The sequence below is a fragment of the Carettochelys insculpta genome, chromosome 6 (assembly GCF_033958435.1).
Source record: "Carettochelys insculpta isolate YL-2023 chromosome 6, ASM3395843v1, whole genome shotgun sequence".
NCBI lineage: Eukaryota > Metazoa > Chordata > Testudines > Carettochelyidae > Carettochelys > Carettochelys insculpta.
The window spans coordinates 17028332-17047287 of NC_134142.1; the positions used below are offsets into that span (position 1 = coordinate 17028332).

The window sequence follows — 18956 nt, forward strand, 5'->3', positions numbered from 1 at the left end:
ATAAATACATGATTCGGCCACGTGTTAACTTTTATTAAGCAGCAGCTACTCTGTAGTTAAAGCTGCGAGAAAACCTCCATTATAATCCCCTTTTCACTAACTTGTTCGTTTTGAACAATTTATGTGTGTGTTTGAAACTATGTAGGCTGTGAGTTGTTATTCTTTGACAACCCAGGGATGGAGAGACAGGCAAGAAACACCCCTGCTTGGATTGCTGTGCTGGGCCACTCTCCATAGGCCTAGAATATGCAGACTGCTTGCTCCTGATGGGCTTTGGGAGTATGATGCTAAAAAAGATGGGACCAGAAGCCTGGCTGTCTGTGGAGCAAGTGCAGGTGCTTCTGGGTAGAGGGTCATTCCGACAGCATATGCCAAACAGGCATCTGATTGTGTGCACAAAGTACCCAGGGGAAAGATTTTTGCTTGCAATCCAATTTTGAGGTGCTCCCTGGAGAGGTGCATCACTGCAGTTCCCTGTACCCAGGATTTGTAGCTTGGTGCCCCAGACCAATTCTAAAGCTGTGAAGAGAGGAAGGTTTTGATTTGATAAAGCTGAGAGATGGAGAAGTACTGGAGAATATTTAGTAGACATCTTTGTAGAGTTGTGAGTTGCTCTTTTTGTGAAAAGATGTGCTGCAAAAAGTTGTAGAAGACAGGGATTTACCAATGCTGCAGCCCTTTCATGTAATTCCTAAATACTGCAGGCCTATACTAAGACTCTTTCTGAGATCTACATTCCATATATCAAGGAACATACAGGCCCTGCTTGTAAGCCCTGAAATAGTTCTGGGTTATGTTTCTGGTGGGTCTTGGAAATTCATTTTTTAAAACAAGAAAAAAACCCCAACAACCTTGTTCAGTATGAAAACGGGATAGTTCAAAATTGAAGAGTCAAGAAATGTAAAAATTAGAATTAAAATAGGATGTTAATTGGGCCTTGTATAGAGGTTATTTCTGTTTTTCTTTAAAAAACTTAGTTTGTCTTTATATGTATACTATAAATATACAGCATTTGCAGTATGACTGAATTTACTGAATTTTTTGTTGCATATTTTAGCTATCTGGCTGTAGTATTGTATTTTTTAAATTCAGATGTATGAAGATGGTTAGTGAAACTTTATGAAGCTTAGTTGATTGTAAAATCAGACTTTGCATTTAAATCATATGAGCACTTGATTATTTTCTTACCTGTATTCAGAGTCAAATTCTTCCTTCAGATATTTGTTGTTCCCATTTTAACTCAGCATGAGCTGGGCATGTCATTGCATGTAAAACAACTGATCTTTATATAATTATATGTATCTTAAGGTGTAACACAAGGCAGTGGAGGGGATTTAAAAGCTGAAATTTCTGCATAACTGGTAGTAATTGAGAAAATTACCTAGACATCTGTTGGAAAAAATAATTTGGCAAAACACGGCATTTCCAATAATTCATGGGACAGCTTTTTTGTTTCAGAAAGTGGAAGAACCAAAGGGACTGTCCTTTTGGATTTGATTTTGATCAGCAGGGAGGAATTGGCTGTGAGTCTGAAGGTGGAAGGCAGTTGAGGTGAAAGTGACGTGATTCTAAGGAAAACAAGGCACAAGATCAACAGAAAAAAGAATATGGATTTTAACAAAGCGGAGTTTAATAAATTCAGAGGACTAAGTTTGTAAAATGTTAACCAGTTACTCGATTAACATTAGGCTTCCCAAAATGCTTACTGAATAACTGATTAATTTGACTGCTACCTGCACCCGGCCATAGCAGTCCTCTGGGCAGTGTTGGGATGTCCAGTAGGACCGGCTGGGTCGTGGGGGCTTGTGGCGGGCGGGAGGGATCCTGGTTGCAGGCACTCTGGAGCTCCCCAGTGGGCAGGTGGGTACCTGGGCACACTGAAGAGGCCCTGGCAGGCAGGCTGGCCTGGAGCAATACCTGTGACCCCTGCCTCTTGGACTCAAAGGGACCGCAGCTCTACTGAGGTGCCTCCCACCCCGACTACCTTGTGACAGCCCACCAATGGTTAACTGATTAAAAGATAAAATTTTAATTGTTTACCCAATAACTGTTTTGATCAATATGTATATAACTACAGAGAACTAGTGTAGGTGGTGTTTCATGGGAAGAAAATCCTACAGGAGAAAAGCTCAGGAGATCTGACAGTTTGTCATGGAGACAATGCACAACAGCCAACTGTTCCAATGTGAAGGAATAATAGGAAAAATGGTAGGGGATAAATGGAGAGCTCTTTAATGGCGAAAATGGAAACAATGACAAATTGCTAAGTAGAAGGACAAAAGAATAGCACAGATATGTAGGTACAAAATCAGAAAGGCTAAAGGACAAAATGAGTTAGTCCTAGCAAGAGACGTAATGTATTTTAAAAGGAAATAAAAGGTATTTAATAGCAACATGAAGATGAATTTTATCATCTTAGGGTACATTTACATTTGTGAGCAGATTAACACACTCGCAGTGGATCTTCTGGTGTTTGACTTAGTGTGTCTAGTGGGGACATGCTAAATTAAACTGTCCTGGTGCCACTGTCGTCTCCAGTAGTCTTGGCAGTTGCGAGGAGAAAGGGAAGCAGACAGGAGAGTTCCTCCCATTGACCTCTTGCTGTGTGGATGGCGGCAAAAATTGATTTTTAGGTAAATTAACTGCAGCTGTGCAGTTCTTATGCTGGATTTGGATATCTAAAATTGACTTAGCTTCCTAGTGTAGACCTGGTCTTAGTGGGGAAGGAGAGCTGATAACTGATGATGTAAAGAAGGATAAATTTTATGTTAATTTTTGAGTTCCATATAGTAGATGGTGTCGGAGTGTTGGCTATATTGTCATAGTCACCACAGTTAAGGACAATAATAGCACCCCCTGTCTCTGCTACTTGATCACTATCTGATGGTTGGATTTCAATGATTGTCTTGTATAGGTATCTTCTTGGTGGTAGAGAGATTGTGGTGCATGCATTCTTTATTGAGGATTTCAGCTTCTATTTTTGTTTTTCCCTGAAACATTTGGTATAATCACCAATGTGTAGTTGCATCCACTGGGTCTTGTCTAGTCAGATGCTTGTTTTTTCTTAAATCTATCAGAGGGATATGGTAGTTGTGGGTGGTGTCATCTTCATTGTGAAAAATTCCTGAGGTGGAGTCAGGAAGAATTTTTCTTGTTCTTCATATGTTAGTATGATATCTGGTTCTGTGATGGGACAGAAGTTCAATCCCTTGGAGAGTGCAGATAAATCAGTTCTTGTTTGGGCTAGTTTGTGGTGTCATATAATAGATGTGGTATGTCATGGTGTAATGGTTTTTCTTGGAGATGGTGTTTGTTTCGTTGTGGAATTATTTTGAATGGTTCCACTTCGGTTTTTTTTGGGCTGTTGTACATATTTTTTAGCACCACTCTAATTTTATTTTCTTGACAACTTCCTTAGCAACCAGGAATGAGAAAGTAGAAGAAGCACAACACATGAGAAGCCTATCAATTTCTGTGCTCTTAGCCCTAGTGAGTGAAGTCTTCCGCACGTGTCAGAGGTTATGGAGATAATCTTTCACCTCTAAAATACAAGTTTGAATCCAGCTGATATTGGTAGTAATTGAAAGTCCTTAGCTACCTGATGTGCCTGTTTGGCTTAGGGAAACTGGACCATTTCCTAGTACAGTAGGTGGGTTTCAGTGTCAAGAGCATGATCATAGTCCTGTTTCTCTGGTATTTAGACTTTAAGCTTTTGATAGAACAACTGTCTCATATTCTATGTCTACACTAGACGATAAAGTCAATTTTAAGGGAGTTAGGTTGATTTTTATAATGTACCTGTATTCACTACAAATATCATTAAGTCAATTTTAAAGGGCTCCTAAGATCAACTTTTCTACGCCAGTTTTTTCATGAGTAGCACCAAATTTGAATTTACAAGGTTACTTAATGCTAGTGAAAAAACAGTTATTTAATCTGATGTTATTGGCCTCCATAAATATTCCACAATGCTTCCAGTGTGTCAGTTCTGATCATTGCTTTCATCTCCTCTGCTTTACATGTGAGCAGGAAGTAGGAAACAGGAAGCAGGGATCAGTCCAGGCTCTCCAGCTGCCCTCTGCACTACGTGGCTGCTGCCCACACCCCTGTGCGTGGCTGCTGAATCAAAATAACACTATCAAAATGAAGCATTTCAGTCATACCGAAAAAACAACTTTTCAATAGCTCCAAATTGAAACTTTTTCAGATTTTTATTTTTTGCATTTCACATTTCTCAGGACTGACCTACTAGCCTTGTAATGGCATGTACCAGGGGCAGGGTATAGAAAAGTGGTGCAAAAATGCATTTGGCAGTTTGTTTTCAACAGGAGCGGGGAGTTGGGGCCATGCACTCTGGGTGATGACAGACACCTGCAAGCACTTGCGGCACATTTTTTTCCCCTATAACACATTGGCATAGAAATGCAGTGGGGGTGCAAGAACTGTGGGATGGGTAGTCATAATGCACTGCTGACAGTCAAACTTAGCAAAGTAATGGGGACACACTATGTCGACTTTCTAAACGTAAGGGGTGGGTCTACACTAGAGAGTGTTTTTTCAACAGAAGGGGCCTTCTGTCGACATAACTCAGGGAGCGTCTATACACTTAAAGCATTCTGTTGGCAAAGTCTCAACAGAACTCTGCATTTTCCTCAACAGTATTATCACTCAAAAATTTGAAGCATAACAATCTCTGGACAGAGTGCTGTCGACAAAAGTGCAGTATAGACACTTCTGTCGACAGAGAGGGTTTTCCATTGTTGGGCAGCCCTCTTTGCAGAGCTGACATTCCGCTTTCTGGCACCAGAGGGCTATGCAGTCTGGCAATTCTCTGTCGACAGAGCAAGTTGTGTTTTAGATGCAGAGGTTCTGTTGAGATTACCTTGTCGACAGTAACTTCTGTCGATAGATGCTTCCAGTGTAGACAGCCATGTAGAGACTCACCATCGACTTGATAAAACTCTAGTAGTATAAAGCTGACTTTAATAAATTTGACTTAATTCCTAGTGTAGACATATCCCATGTGTATGTTTGTACATTTTGTAGCACATCTTGAATGAGGCCTCGAGGTACTATCATAATACACATAATTAATGTTAGACTATTACACAATATTTGGTATAAGAATAACTTTTATTTTCAACACTTGTCTCTAGCTGTATCTCAAACACTTAAGTATCTTCTGAACTAAGCATGTTATGTGAGTAAAGCTGAACTCAATGGGACTATTCATCTACTTAATTTAAACATCTGTGAAAGGATTGAAGGATCAGGGCGTTATTTTTGTGCAGTACTGTACAAGAGAAAAATTATATATATATACACACCAGCACAAGACAGTCTTTAAAAACATGATGGTAGTTAGACTTGCCAATACTAAATGAAGTCTTTGTGCACTTCTCTAAGATGCTCTTCCTTGGAAAACCGTGTCCTGTGCTGTGTGGCTAATTAGTTGTTTTGGCTCATGTAAGAATTTGGCCATTTCATATATATGCAAATGGAGACGAGATGTATTCTCTTCCACAGCAGTCTGGAATGGGAAGAACAATGAGATTAGAGGAAGGTCTATTGGGAGTTGGTAGTCCATTGTGATTATTGTTGGGGCCAGTTCTGCAATTCTTAGTCTTCGAATATTCTTACTGATTTCAAGCAGCCTGCTCGCATTGGAACCACTCAATGCAGAAACTATCCTTTTGATTATGACAGCTTAGTAAGGCAAAAGCGAGTCTAAAACTGTGTTGAGACTTGTTACTTTCTAACTTTCCATCTCCTTTTTAATATCTGAATTGCAGCATTGGCTCTACATTTCAGACATGCAGTTCTGTAACCTGTTCTACAGAATGTGTGCATGACTCTAAAGAGAAGCTGTTCCAGTGCGCATATACAAGGAGTGTATATACTACCCTGAACACAGAACCTCGCGCACTGTGGCCACATTTCATGTTCTGTAAATGTAGATGCCAAAAATTCAATATTTGACATTTCTCAAACAAAATATAACTGAGCAATCTGTGGTTTACAATGAGAGATTTCACAGTTTAGGGCTAGATTGTGATTGACTTAATGTTCTTTCTGGAGTAAGGAGTGGCACATTGTTGCGCTAGCTAATCTTGTAGCAGCCTAAATGAGAGAGAGTGGAAAAAGAGTAATTGTACTGAGGCTATACAGCATGCTTTTCATCATCTGTATGCCACCCTCCTTACCAGACCATAATTTTGGCCCATCATACACTGTAAAATATTAAATGAAAGGGATGCTTTTTAATGCTTTAATTGTATCTGATAATTTTTGTTTTTTCCTGCATAGGTGCTGGTAAAACACCATCATTAGGAGGAGGATTCCATGTCAGTCTGGGAAAGGAATCACGAGCACAGACTCTTCAGAATGGTACATGAAAACTAGTCTGATTTATGTATGATTTTTAGCATAAAGTAAATGTAATTGATGTTTAATTTTTAGTTTTGAATGCGACTTCAGACTCTTACATAACTTTTCTGTATGGTAGAAAAGTCTAATTCTTTTACTGCTGATTGTACATTGTGCTTATGTTGGATTATTATAAATCTGTTTTCTGAGGTCATATAATTATTGAACGAATGATACTAGCACTTGACAGTATTTTAAAAGGGCTTTTTCAAGGTTGTTAGGTTCACTGTACTTTTTACTACCAGATAGCTAACTGTACTTAATATTCTTATCAGTTTGCAAGGTTCTTGTGCTTTGTCCACATTTATTTCTAAGCGTTAGTTTTTCAATGTTTTTATTTTCTTACAGTTTTAAAATAACACTATTCAGACATACCTACGATAACATTCTATATGATTAGGGAGGTGAGCGGGGTGGGAGAAGTTATTAATTTCAAGCTTCCAAAGAGGATATAGATAAGGTAAAAGGTATATGAGCTTTTTGAATGGTATGTATTTTAATGTTGTTTAGTTTAAATTACCCATTTAATTTTCGAATCAATGAAAGAGGTTTTAATTTAGAAATGGATTAATCTTCCAGTTTCAGATGCTATAATATGGGAGGCTTTTCTGGGCACCTCTGAAAAGGCCAAATCAGGGCAGATTGCTTAAAACCAGGCTACTTACAGCCCAAGACTGGGGGTCCTCCGCTATAAAGCACACCGAACTGGACACAGAGAGTGCTTCTGTTGCCACACCGGTTAGCAAGAAGTCATACAAGCAATTTCGTGGTATACTCTAGCTTTTCTTATGCCACAAGCAGTATCCCTCCTTTCACAGATGAGAGGTTATGATAACCAATCTCACCAAATCTGAATAGGTTCTTCCAGTCCCACATTACCAGATCAGTTTATACCTCTGATCTTACCCAAAGGAGCATGTTGTGCTAATCCCTTAGAATCTAAAATCTGCAGTTTATTAATAAAAGAAAGAATAGGCTGAGAGTAAAATTGTTAAAGCAATCAAATTAGGTACACCAGTCGCAAAGTTCTTGATGCAGGCTTGCAGCAGAGGTGGAGAAGACTTTTATCTTAAGTCTATAGAGTACATCCTTTGTTAGGTTGGGTCATCAATCCTTCTGTGCCCAAGTTCATAACAAAGATGCTTCTGAAGTGATGAGCCAGAATGAAGACAAATGAAGGAACTCTCATGGGCCCACTTTATATTGTTGCTCACGTGGAGGGAATTCCATTGTTCTCTCCTTGTGGAAGCATGCCCGAGATGGAACCTATCACATGAGTGGGTCACCTGTCCAAGTACTTTTAGGCAATCCGCCATTACCTGTCTGCTGGAGTGCATGTTCACAGCTAAATTCCTCAGATTGGAACCCGATAAGGTCCTTTGTCAAGTAGTGCCTCACATGACTAGTAACCCTTTTACAATAGGTTGCCAAGCCTGCTGCTGAGGTCTCCCAAAAACTAAACATTCAAATACAAGTATAGAGCCAATACTTACAACTCAAATATAAAAATGATACATGCATATGAGCTGTGCAAAGAGATTGCAGCTGGTGATAAGCTTTCAGTAGACACCTCATAAGATTTGGTGCAAACACAGAACAGTGGTTGTAACAATGTTTTGCATGTTCATCTTAAAATCCAGTAACGTCACAGATGCTATTCCTTTTGACAGTGAATACATGTTGCCTTTTCTTGACTAATCATCAGTTTTGCTTTACGTTCTTGAGGTGAGAGCAGGTTGGTTTTTGTTTCATAAAGGCTCTCAAAAGGTGATGTGATTAAGCAGGCGATATAGGTGTGATATATTTTATTAATTACCCTAATTTGTGTGGTATTTTAAAATAAATGTAGCTTTTCCTGAATAGAGGCTTTTACACACTCAGTTCTGCATATGTGCAAGAAGAATAATACAGATCTGCACAAATAAATACTTGTAGAGTAATTTACATAGGTACAGATTATGTTACTCTCATTCATACTGAATATTACAATACATCACAATAGTAGGGTTACCAATGGAATAAAAGTGCTATTCAGTGTAAACAACAATATCGGAATCTGGGCCAAAGTTAAGTCATCTCATGAGACTTCAAAGATTCTGCCAATAAGAGAATAGTTGTTAGCAAAGCTTAATTAAGTGAAGGAATGGCCATTAACTAAAAAGTAATTTTGAACAGATATTAAAGTTTTAAATAAAGCACAATAACTATCTACTTCATAGTATTTGTAAATTGAACTTTAGAAAAATAAAATACGGAAAAAAATATTACTCTGTGACTATACTACCTTCCTCCTTAGAACCTAGAAAGTACTTTATATTTTTCAGTTACTTTCTGAGGCAGGGTATTGTGCCAGATAGAACTGGATGTTGCTTTCTGGAGTCTGATATTATAGCCTGTGAACTGGATGAGAGATTCACTTGAGAATAATTCTGAATATCCTCCGTCCAGGAACTGAGTTTGTATTGGCCACTTGTGTGCTAAACCTCTGTCCTATGATTAGGGCCCTGCAAAGTTCAAAATCTGCTTTGGTCAGTTTCACATTCATAGGATATTCAAGAGTCATGATTTCAGCTGTTTAAATTTGAAATTTTGTGGTATTGTAATTGCAATGGTCCTGACTCAGGAGTTACGCAGGGGTCACAAGGCTATTGTATAAGGGTGGTGGTATTGCTTACTTCTTACCCTTACTTCTGCACTGCTGCTGATGGTGGTGCTGCCGCCTTCAGAGCTAGGCAGCTGGAGAGCAGTGGCATGTGGCTAGGAGCCCAGTCCTAAATATAGAGCCACTGCTAGCAGCAGCGCAGAAGAAAGGATGACATAGCATGGTATTGTCACTTTTCCTTCTTTGCTGCTTTCTGCAGAGCTGTGCCCTCAGCCAGCAGCCTCCACGCTCTGGCTACCCAGCTGTGAAAGCAGCAGTGCAGAAATAATGTATGGTATAGTATTGCCACCTTTAATTCTGCACTGCTGCTGGCAGGTTGCTGCTTTCAGAGCTGGGCTTCTGGCCAACAGCTGCTGAATCCAGGCCACCTAGTTTATGAAGAAAGTGCAGAAGTAAGGGTGGCAATACAGTGGCCTATGTAAAATGAACTTGCAACCCCCCAGCAACTCCCTTTTGGGTCAGAACTGTGCATTTGAGCAATGTAGGTCTGCTCTGTGAAATCTATATAGGATAGGATAAAAGCACACTAAAGACCAAATTTCACTGTGGTGTGTTGAGGAGACCAGATGTCAGTCTCTCTCTCTCTCTCTCCCCCCCCTTTTTTTTTCTTGGCCTTGAATTTGGTACGGTCCTAAATATGATCTTCCCCATTTTGTACTACTAACAGAAGTTGCAGTCTCACCCAAAGTAAACATAGGTGCCTAAATTGAAACTTTTTTCCAAATTCTTTTAGAATAGTAAATACTTAGCTCTACAGGCTGTATTCATCTGAGGTTATACATCATTTTCTTATGTCTACTCCATCACGTGTCTTCCTTTATTCAAGAAAAAGGAATTTGGGATGCAACCTTGCAACAGAGATTTGAGTCCATTAGCTGCTAGTCTGTCAGCTGAAAATGCCTTCTCAATGTCCACGGTATTGTGCTTGCTAAGTCACTGCAAGAATAGTCTGTAGTCTACATATGTTGGTAAGGACTTTCTTCGTGTGGTTGTATAAGGGGTTGATTGGCTGGTGTATTTTTTGATTTGCAGGATTCATACTGACAAACTGAGCAAAGTTGTAAAACCTCCTGGTCAGCCTATGTCCTTAGTCACAATTTTATGAGAGACTAATATGGTTGCATCTATAATGGCAGTGTAGTTGCCGAATTATTTACATTGCCTTGCATTTTTTAAAGAAGGGTGTGGTGAATGTTCATCGCCTAGAAAATATGAAGTGCATTAATATTTGACTTGAAAAATCCTCATTGTTCTTGGGTGCTATAGTTTGTTAATTTGAAGAAGAAATAATAAATGGATGTCTAGTAATTGAGCTGTGCGCTCATCCCATCAAGTTTCCATTTGTGAAGTTGTATCTAGTTGCAAATGCACTGGTGCAATAAGCTGCTATTAAGATTGCTTCAGGAACGTGGATTTTCTTTAACTATTTCAAATACCTCCTATGACAGTCTCAGGGGCGGGCAAAATCAGCCCTGAGGGCTGAATTCAGCCTGCCAATCATTTCTTTCCAGCCCACCCAGCAGAGTGTGCACACTTACAGTCAGCAGCTTGTGTTCGGCTGCTCCTCCCACCACCTTGTACCATCTACATCCAAGGTGCTCCTAGGATTCCCCTGCTAGCTGTGCAGAAAGGGAGGGGGTGACGTGGAGATGGTAGTACTGAAGTCAGGGTGTTCCCCTGCCCTTGTATCCCATCTCTGCAGAGCAGGAATCGGGAGGGAGATGCACAGTTGAACTGCTCTAGGCTGAAGCATGGACGGTAAGTGATTCACTCGAGTGCAGAACAGGACAGATTTCCCTTCAAGGGACACAGGCTGGCTTCTCTCGGAAACCTAGCAGCTGGCCAGTCTGTGCTGTGCACACATAGTAAATGTCACATCTACACTGCAGCACACACGCATCTGTGTCACAAAGTCTGCCTCTCAGACAAAGTGTTTCACTTTCATACTCACACACATTCTTGTCTCTCTCTGTAGCTGCCAGCCCCAACCCTCCTGCCTAAGGCCCTGCCTCTTCCGGGGTTGGGGGGTCCAGAGCTGGTTCATGAAGTAACCCCTCTGTGATAGTTATTGCCCACTCCTGTCCTAGGAGATGGATTTGTGTAAGACTGAAACCACATCACACTGATAGTTCTCCATTCATGAATGTGTACTGCTGTTTTTTATAGAATAAATACTCAAATTTCTTCTTTCCGGTTGTGCTCTGTCAGAGATGCTGCCAAAGGGAAGCAGAGACAGGTTGTGGAATTCAAGGAATCCTAAAGTTTGTCACCTAGGCTACATTTACATGACACCCCATAGCCAGCAGCAGCAATAACCTCCCCTAGTCCAGCAGATTCCCTCCTTTGGGACCAGTTAGGTCATGAGGGTGATAGATCAGGGAGGTATAACCTGTAGAAATTGACATTGGATCAAATTCATCCTTGCTGTAATTTCACTGTTTTCAGTTGAGTTACAGAAAGATTGACTTTAGCCTGCTGTATCTAGTTTAATCACTTTGTATAGTGGTCGGAATGGGCCAAACTAGTAGCAAAATATAAGTTGCAGTGTCCTCTGGCTGTCATTTGTGTAAGTGTTGTGGTGGTAGACCATTCTGAGCTTGGTAAAAGCATTTTTTCCTCTGAAATGCTTGTTTGGTGTCTGCTCTCAGCTCCCAAATGGAAAAATGAGTGCAATGTCAGACACATGCTCACGTGCAACTGAAAATAGTGAGAAGACCCATTTTTTTTCAAATTCGGTTACAAAATCAATCCTTCAAGAGACGCAATGTACGTGAATATGACAGTCCTTAATAAATAACATCAGACTGCTTTTTTATCACCCCTATTTTAAGAACAGCTTGTACACAATAATTATTACCAGTTAGAAAGTTGTTACCCCCATCTGCAGGCTTTACATCCCATCCTGCAATCCTGCCCCCCCAATCCCAGGCTTAACCCCTCTGAGCCCCAGCCTCCCCCCTCCTCCCACCTGCAGGCTTAACTCGCCTCAGCCCATGCAGTTCTGCAGCGGCTGCTGCCTCTCCCTGCTGTCATCTTCTCCTTCTCCATGTGGCTTCACGGCTCTGCCAGTGTCAGGCTCGGCCGCCCTCCCCCCAGCTCTCCTGCCATCTTAGACTTCCATCCACGTGGGTAGCTCCCTACTCAGCTGGCTTTCACTTCCAGGCTCTCTGCCATAGCTGGCTGCTGAGTGGCTCTGGCTGCTGCTGCTTAAACAACAAAACTAAATTCAGTTGGCTCAATGGCGGAAAACTGAACTTAGATTTTTGTTTAAGCTGCAGCAGCCTCTGCAGCTTCAAAAAGAGTCACTGGTGATAGCTCTTGGAGCCACAAGTGGCTCTTTAAAGAGCCCCATGCGACTCTGGAGCCACAGGTTACCTATCCCCCACGCATGCTATTTAGCGGTCTGGAGCTGCTTCTGCAAAATTTTTTTCTTTTTTTTGGTAGCTTCCAAATAAAGGTCTCAGACCTGAAAAACTTGGATGTAGTTGCACATACAGGAGGCAGAGCTAACTTCCCACATCATTTGTGCCTTTCCTCTGCTTTTCTTCTTGCTATTTGCAACAGTTCATCATGGTTCATATGTGCTGGGTGTTTTTGATGAAGCAAAAGATACCTGTGTTCATTTACCCAGGAAATGATTTAATTTATGAAATTTGAGTCCTATTAAATTTTGTTAAAATATTAATCCAGTCGCAGATACGATATTCATTGTCTTTGTCAATATCTGTGTACTAGATCTTAATTTGTGATATTCTGTGGCTTGCTAATGCACTTAATGCTCATTTACACAAGATGAACAAGTAAGTTGTAGATCCTTCTTACTGGTACTCCAGGACCTCAAAAGCAGTTTTTGTTCCAGTCTGACCATTTATTTCCAAATCTGTTAATCTGTGAGGCAGGAATTAAATTTCAGCATTCGATGAATGGATTTGACATTTGAAAAAAGGAACCCCTTAAAAATTAATGGTTCCATAACCTGCTAAACAGGAATACAAGAAGTCCTGTGGCACCTTACAAACTAAAGGATATAACTGGGTCTTTGCCCATGAAAGCTGATGTGCCAAAATATCTGTTAGTCTGTAAGGTGCCACAGGACTTCGTGTTGTTTTTGAAGATACAGACAAACTTGGCTACCCCTCTGACACTAAACAGGAATAAGAGCTAAAGAATTCATAACACTGCAATCCACTAATTAAACTGGATCGACTATATTCTACCTTACAGGGGGGCAGGGGAGAGGATTGATAAGATTTTCATTTTATAAAAAAAAAAGTGACTCCTTTGTCTGCTAAAATTCTTGAAATCCCTTTTGTGTTGGATGGATTGTATAGGTGCTTATTTACAGAAATGAAATTCAGGCTTCTTGTCTCTTTAAATTTCATTCTGCAAAGCTACACTAGATTATATAATCTCTCTAAATAGCTGGTTTATTCTTGTTTCCTTGCAGGCAATCTGCTCTGGCTATATCCATATCAGATTCAAGAACAAATTACTTCCAACTCTGACTTTGAACACTGGTGCTTTCATACAGTCTTCAGTGGTCAGAAAGGAGGGGAAATGGAAAAAAGTGCTCAGTCACACAACCATGTCTTTAGATAGTTTAATCTAGGTATTTGAGTTTTGATAAACTGACATTTGAGGATTGTAGCTATGTACTATGTAATATAACTTCTGGGCTACTGAAATGTATTTTTATTCCTTTGTTTAAGCCAATAATTGTTTTTACTTATTCCTGCTATCTGTTAGCTAACCTAATATCAATTTGTGTTTTTTATTCATGGTTAAACATAAGGAATTTTTAAAGAAGTTCTTTGAATGCATTTTCTTTCTCTTCATTTGTATTTGGAAATTTACTGGCTGTGTCTACACTTGCATTTCTCTTTTGAAAGAGGTATGCAAATGAGGGAAATCAGAAATGCAAATGAGATGCAGCTTTGCATTGTGGACACCTCATTTGCATATTTTTATTTTGAAATAGCTTCTTTCAAAAGAAGAAAACCAGTGTAGGCACTGCTCTTTGGAAAGTAAACCACATCTTCGAAAGAATCCTTCTTCCTTTTTTCCTTGTAAGGTTGGAAGAGACCTCAGGAGGTCATCAAGTCCAACCCCCTGCTCAAAGCAGGACCAGTACCCAGTAATCATCCCAATCAGAGCTTTGTCCAGTCAGGGCTTAAAAACCTCCAGGGATAGAGATTCCCCCACTTCTCTAGGTAACCTATTTCAGTGCTTCATCACTTCTGGTGAAATAGCTTTTCCTGATACCCAACCTAGACCTTTCCCACTGCAACTTGAGACCATTGCTCCTTGTTCTGTCATCTGCCACCACTGAGTACAGCCTCTCTCCATTCTCTCTGTAATTCCCCCCTTCAGACAGTTTTTGACAACAAAACATGATAGTATAGACAAGACCTTAGGCTAGTCTAGAATAATCTGTATCCCATTTTGAGGAACTGGAACTTCTGTCTCAAGAAGATCCCTGACAAGACAGTATACCTGGTGGCCTATTACTGTTTGAAACAGCCATTTTCTACAGTATCATTCCAGTCAAGTGAAGTTAGATTTGGTTTGTCTCCTGCCAGAAAGTAGGTAACTGCATATAACCCATTTTCCCTCTCTCTCACTCTCTCCAAAAATAATCTCTTGTATTGATAATCTGGATTTTATAACAAGCTTGAAATATAAAATAATTTTATATTTGAAGGGTAAAGATTTGTTGAGTTCAAAAAATAACTATAATTTACATTGCTACAATATTTTAAGTTTTCTGTGTGTCTCCAGTTTGACTTTGTTGGGAAAATAAAAATACATGTTTAACACTGTTAATGTAATTCACTCTAATGTGCTGTGGCTAGTAAGCTGTTTCAAATCAATGTCATGGATCAGCTGTGTCTCTTAGGTTTTATATCCAAACTGAATATAATGATGCTTTCTTGTGTAATGATAAAATCATTACTACTTTAAACCATAAAGTAGTTTGTCTAGCCAAGCTCCCATTAAATTGATAGCATTTTCCCTTTAGATTATTAGATGTGCATTGTGTGTGTTGGCAAGTTACTAATAGCAAATGCATGTAGATGAAACTATACTTAGAGAACAGTTAACATTAAACTACTCGGAGACTGTAAATGTGAAGTCATGTACTGCATACAGAGTGCTTCAGATATCCACTTGTTTTATGCAATGAGCTATTATTCAGAGGGGCCTTTCAATAAAATATACTCTAACACATCGTAATGGGTTATGAGGAGACGTAGGTAGTGAAGAAGCACTTGTTCAGTAAAACAGTAATATGCTGAGTGGTATGGTAACTATCCATAAACATTTCTTTAATATGTATTTGAGATGTGACGGGTGACTTTACAGGCACACGTATCGGAGGGGTAGCCGTGTTAGTCTGGATCTGTAACAGCAACAAAGGGTCCTGTGGCACCTTATAGACTAACAGAAAAGTTTTGAGCACGAGCTTTCGTGAGCACAGACTCACTTCATCAGATGCTGGTCTTGGAAATCTGCAGGGCCAGGTATAAATAAGCCAGAGCAAGGGTGGGGATAACAAGGTTAGCTCAGTCAGCAAGGGTGAGGCTTACTACCAGCAGTTGATCTGGAGGTGTGAACACCAAGGGAGGGGAAGCTGCTTCTGTATTTAGCCAGCCATTCGCAGTCTTTGTTTAAGCCTGAGCTGAGGGCGTCGAATTTGCAGATGAATTGTAGCTCAGAAATTTCTCTTTGGAGTCTGTTCCTGAAATTTCTTCGCTGTAGGATAGCTACTTAAGTCTGCTATCTGATATCAGATATAAGAAATGGCAATATACAAAAACCCGTAGGAGAGCACTTCAATCTCCCAGGCCACACAGTAGCAGACTTAAAAGTAGCTATCCTACAGCGAAGAAATTTCAGGACCAAACTCCAAAGAGAAATTTCTGAGCTACAATTCATCTGGGAGAAAAATGTAATCTGTATGTACCATATTTCATAGGAGCCCCTACTTCTTCACTTGACACATTGAAAATGTACTCTGTTCATTGAATGAGCTTGAGACACTTCAGCAGAATGGAATAAGGATGCTGGGTTACAGCCTGCTACACGGATGAGCAAGTGCTGCTCAAAGGCCACAGGTACAGGACTAGTGTGTTTCTGCTGCCTGGAGGAGGACATGGCGCGTACATAGTCTGCACATTTTACACAGAACTTGAGAGGTTTATTCTTTTGGGTCTCTTGTGTGGCAGGATTCAAAGGATTTCTGGAGAGGGATGTGGTCATAGATCTTTGACTATACACGTCAAATACATGGGCAAAAATACCTGCTGGGTAGCGGTGAAGCATCTGCAACAGGAACTACACAGTGACTGTCACCTTTAAAGGAAAGTAGGACCTGCCACACCTGGCCCATAATTATTTGCTTCCAAGATTGAGTGGGTCAGACTAAGTTGGGTCACATGAAACCTTAATATACAGCTGGGCCTTTCTAAAAGGACTGTGATCTGTCTGTGGGTTGGAAACACAGCAAATAGGAAGGCTTCTGTGGAAGATTGTGTGCCTGGTTCTGCAGGAGGCCTGCTATTCCAGAGCAGCCATCTGTACTGGGGTAAGGGAAGGAGGTAAGGAACAGAGCCTAGCAGAGGAAGAGTGCTTTATCCCAGAGCCTCAAAGACACTTGGAGGGTCTGGAAACAGGGCCCAAAGGACAAAAGAATTGTTTTGTTTTTTAGGGACATTTTAGTTGAACTTTTCTGCCCTAGATGGGGCTAAGTTTATCACTAGGCATTTATGTCTGGGCAGCAGAGGAGGCCAATTTTGTGAAGAGAAACTGAGTCAGGCAGTGTCAGCCTCATTACACTTGGCCAGAAGGGGTTCCTGTAAGACAGCCATGCACCAATACATTGCAGTAGTGGCTCTGGAGTGCATGTGCTGGGAGTGTTGTGAGCAAGACACACGAAGTAATTTTTCCACTCTACTGTGCGCTGATTAGGACTCAATTGGAGTACTGTGTCCAGTTCAGGCCCCTGCATTTTAGGAAAGATGTGAATAAATAGGAAGGGGCCCAGAGAAGAACAGCTAAAAATATGACCTATGAGTGAAAATTAAAAGGATTGGCTTTGTTTAGTTTGGAAAAGAAAAGGATTAGAGGAGATACAATAGCGGCTTTCAAGTACAGGAGAACCCTGATTATCCAGCACTCCATTTTATCCAACATGAGGAGCACAAGAATTTTGAAGAATGACTGTAATGTGTTTTAATTGGAATTAGTTATAAACTGAGTTTATAGATATTTTGCACCTGATTCTCATTAGTATTCCCTGTTATCCAACATTTCTGTTATCCGACCATCCTTTGGTTTTGTTTAGGTTGGATAATAAGGGTTCTACTATACCTAAAAGGGTGTTTACAAGGAGGAGGGAGAAAAATTATTCTCCTTAACCTCTGCTGGTGGAACAAGAAGCAATGGGCTTAAATTGCAGCAGGAAGGGAGTAGATTGGATATTAGGAAAAAAAATTCTGTCAGGGTTGTTAGTTACTGGAATAAATTGCTTAGGGTGGTTGTAAAATCTCCCTTATTGGAGAGATTTAAGAACAGGTTGGATAAATACTTAACAGGGGTAATACAAATGGTGCTTGATACTGCTCTGAGGGTAGGGAACTGGACTTGATGACCTATTGACGTCCCTTCCAGTTCTAGTATTTTCTGATTCTACAAGCTACGTGAAAAAATTCTGTTTCCCATGAAACTTCTATGGACAAAGCCAGTTTTCTTGACAAGACTCAAGAGAATTCAGCTCACTTCCATTTCTTTGCTATATAGTATTCATTTTGTGGGCAGTGAAGATTTTGATATTTGTGCTCTCACTGCAATGACTTTCAACAGTGCAGCTTGATAAAAAAGCAATGAGCTGTATGCCCAAACTACAATATTTTCCTACATATTTGATAAACTTTTTCTTGTCTCCATTGACAGCCTATGAGGTAAAATCTATTTTATTTTTTTTCAGCTTGTCAGCACCCGTGGTCTGAAAAGAACAAATGTATTCTCTCATTGACAGAGGTTTGCAGCTGAAATTAACTCATCCTTTTAGTTCAATGGTGGTGGTGTGGTTTTTTTTTTTTTTTCTGCCATGAATATTTATATACCACAGCCCTGGTACTTTCAAGTCTTTGTAGTCAGAGTAGAGGAAGGTGTTGTTTTTGTTTTTGTTCTTGTTCTTGTTTTTTGTTCTCGTGTTTTGACTTACCTTAACTTGGGCAGGTGGCTTTTTAAAAATGTTCTGTTCATTTACAGCTGTTAACAGATGGACACACTGCTTGCTGTGCCTCAGGCATATGCACATCTCCCCTCCTTCCCCCAGCTGGGCAGACTGATAATTTATCCACACAATTTAAAAAGGAAAATGATGAGAAGAAGAAACGTCTTGTTCTAATAGGATTTTTGTCACTTCCTTTGCTTTAGATGGACTGCATCTTTAAGGAGCACTTTTCCATTTCAGGCTCTCTGAAGAATTTTCAGTGTGATATTAAATGCTCTGACATTTTGTCTTGAATGCCATTGGTGGTTAATAGCCTAACAGTATTTCTAAAAGAGTTGTTTAATAGTAGACATATTTCCTATACACTTCTGAAATGATTTATTCATTTTGTTTAACTGTTAACCACTTCAGAGGCTGTCACTTCAGTAATCTGGGTTTGTCTGCCACGAGTTCAGAGATGTCCTTTTCCATTACAAAACATAAAACTGTTCTTTAGACAAACGATAAATGAGCTTTGACATATTACAGCATTAGTAGTATACTTTCATAAATGGGCTGAAACAAATGCAGAAGAAGGGTGCTTTTGAAAACAGGGTCCTTTTCCTGATTTTGCTTCTGGAAAAGCCTCCT

General features: G+C 40.1%; 1 protein-coding gene across 1 annotated transcript in view; it reads left to right on the top strand.

The window, feature by feature from the left end:
• Positions 1-18956, top strand: part of BRF1 (BRF1 general transcription factor IIIB subunit) — a 255619-nt gene that overhangs the window by 26643 nt on the left and 210020 nt on the right. Inside the window, exon 2 of the mRNA XM_074996369.1 lies at positions 6307-6387. Within this exon, the coding sequence (XP_074852470.1) occupies positions 6307-6387 (81 nt within the window). The remainder of the gene's footprint in view (positions 1-6306; positions 6388-18956) is intronic.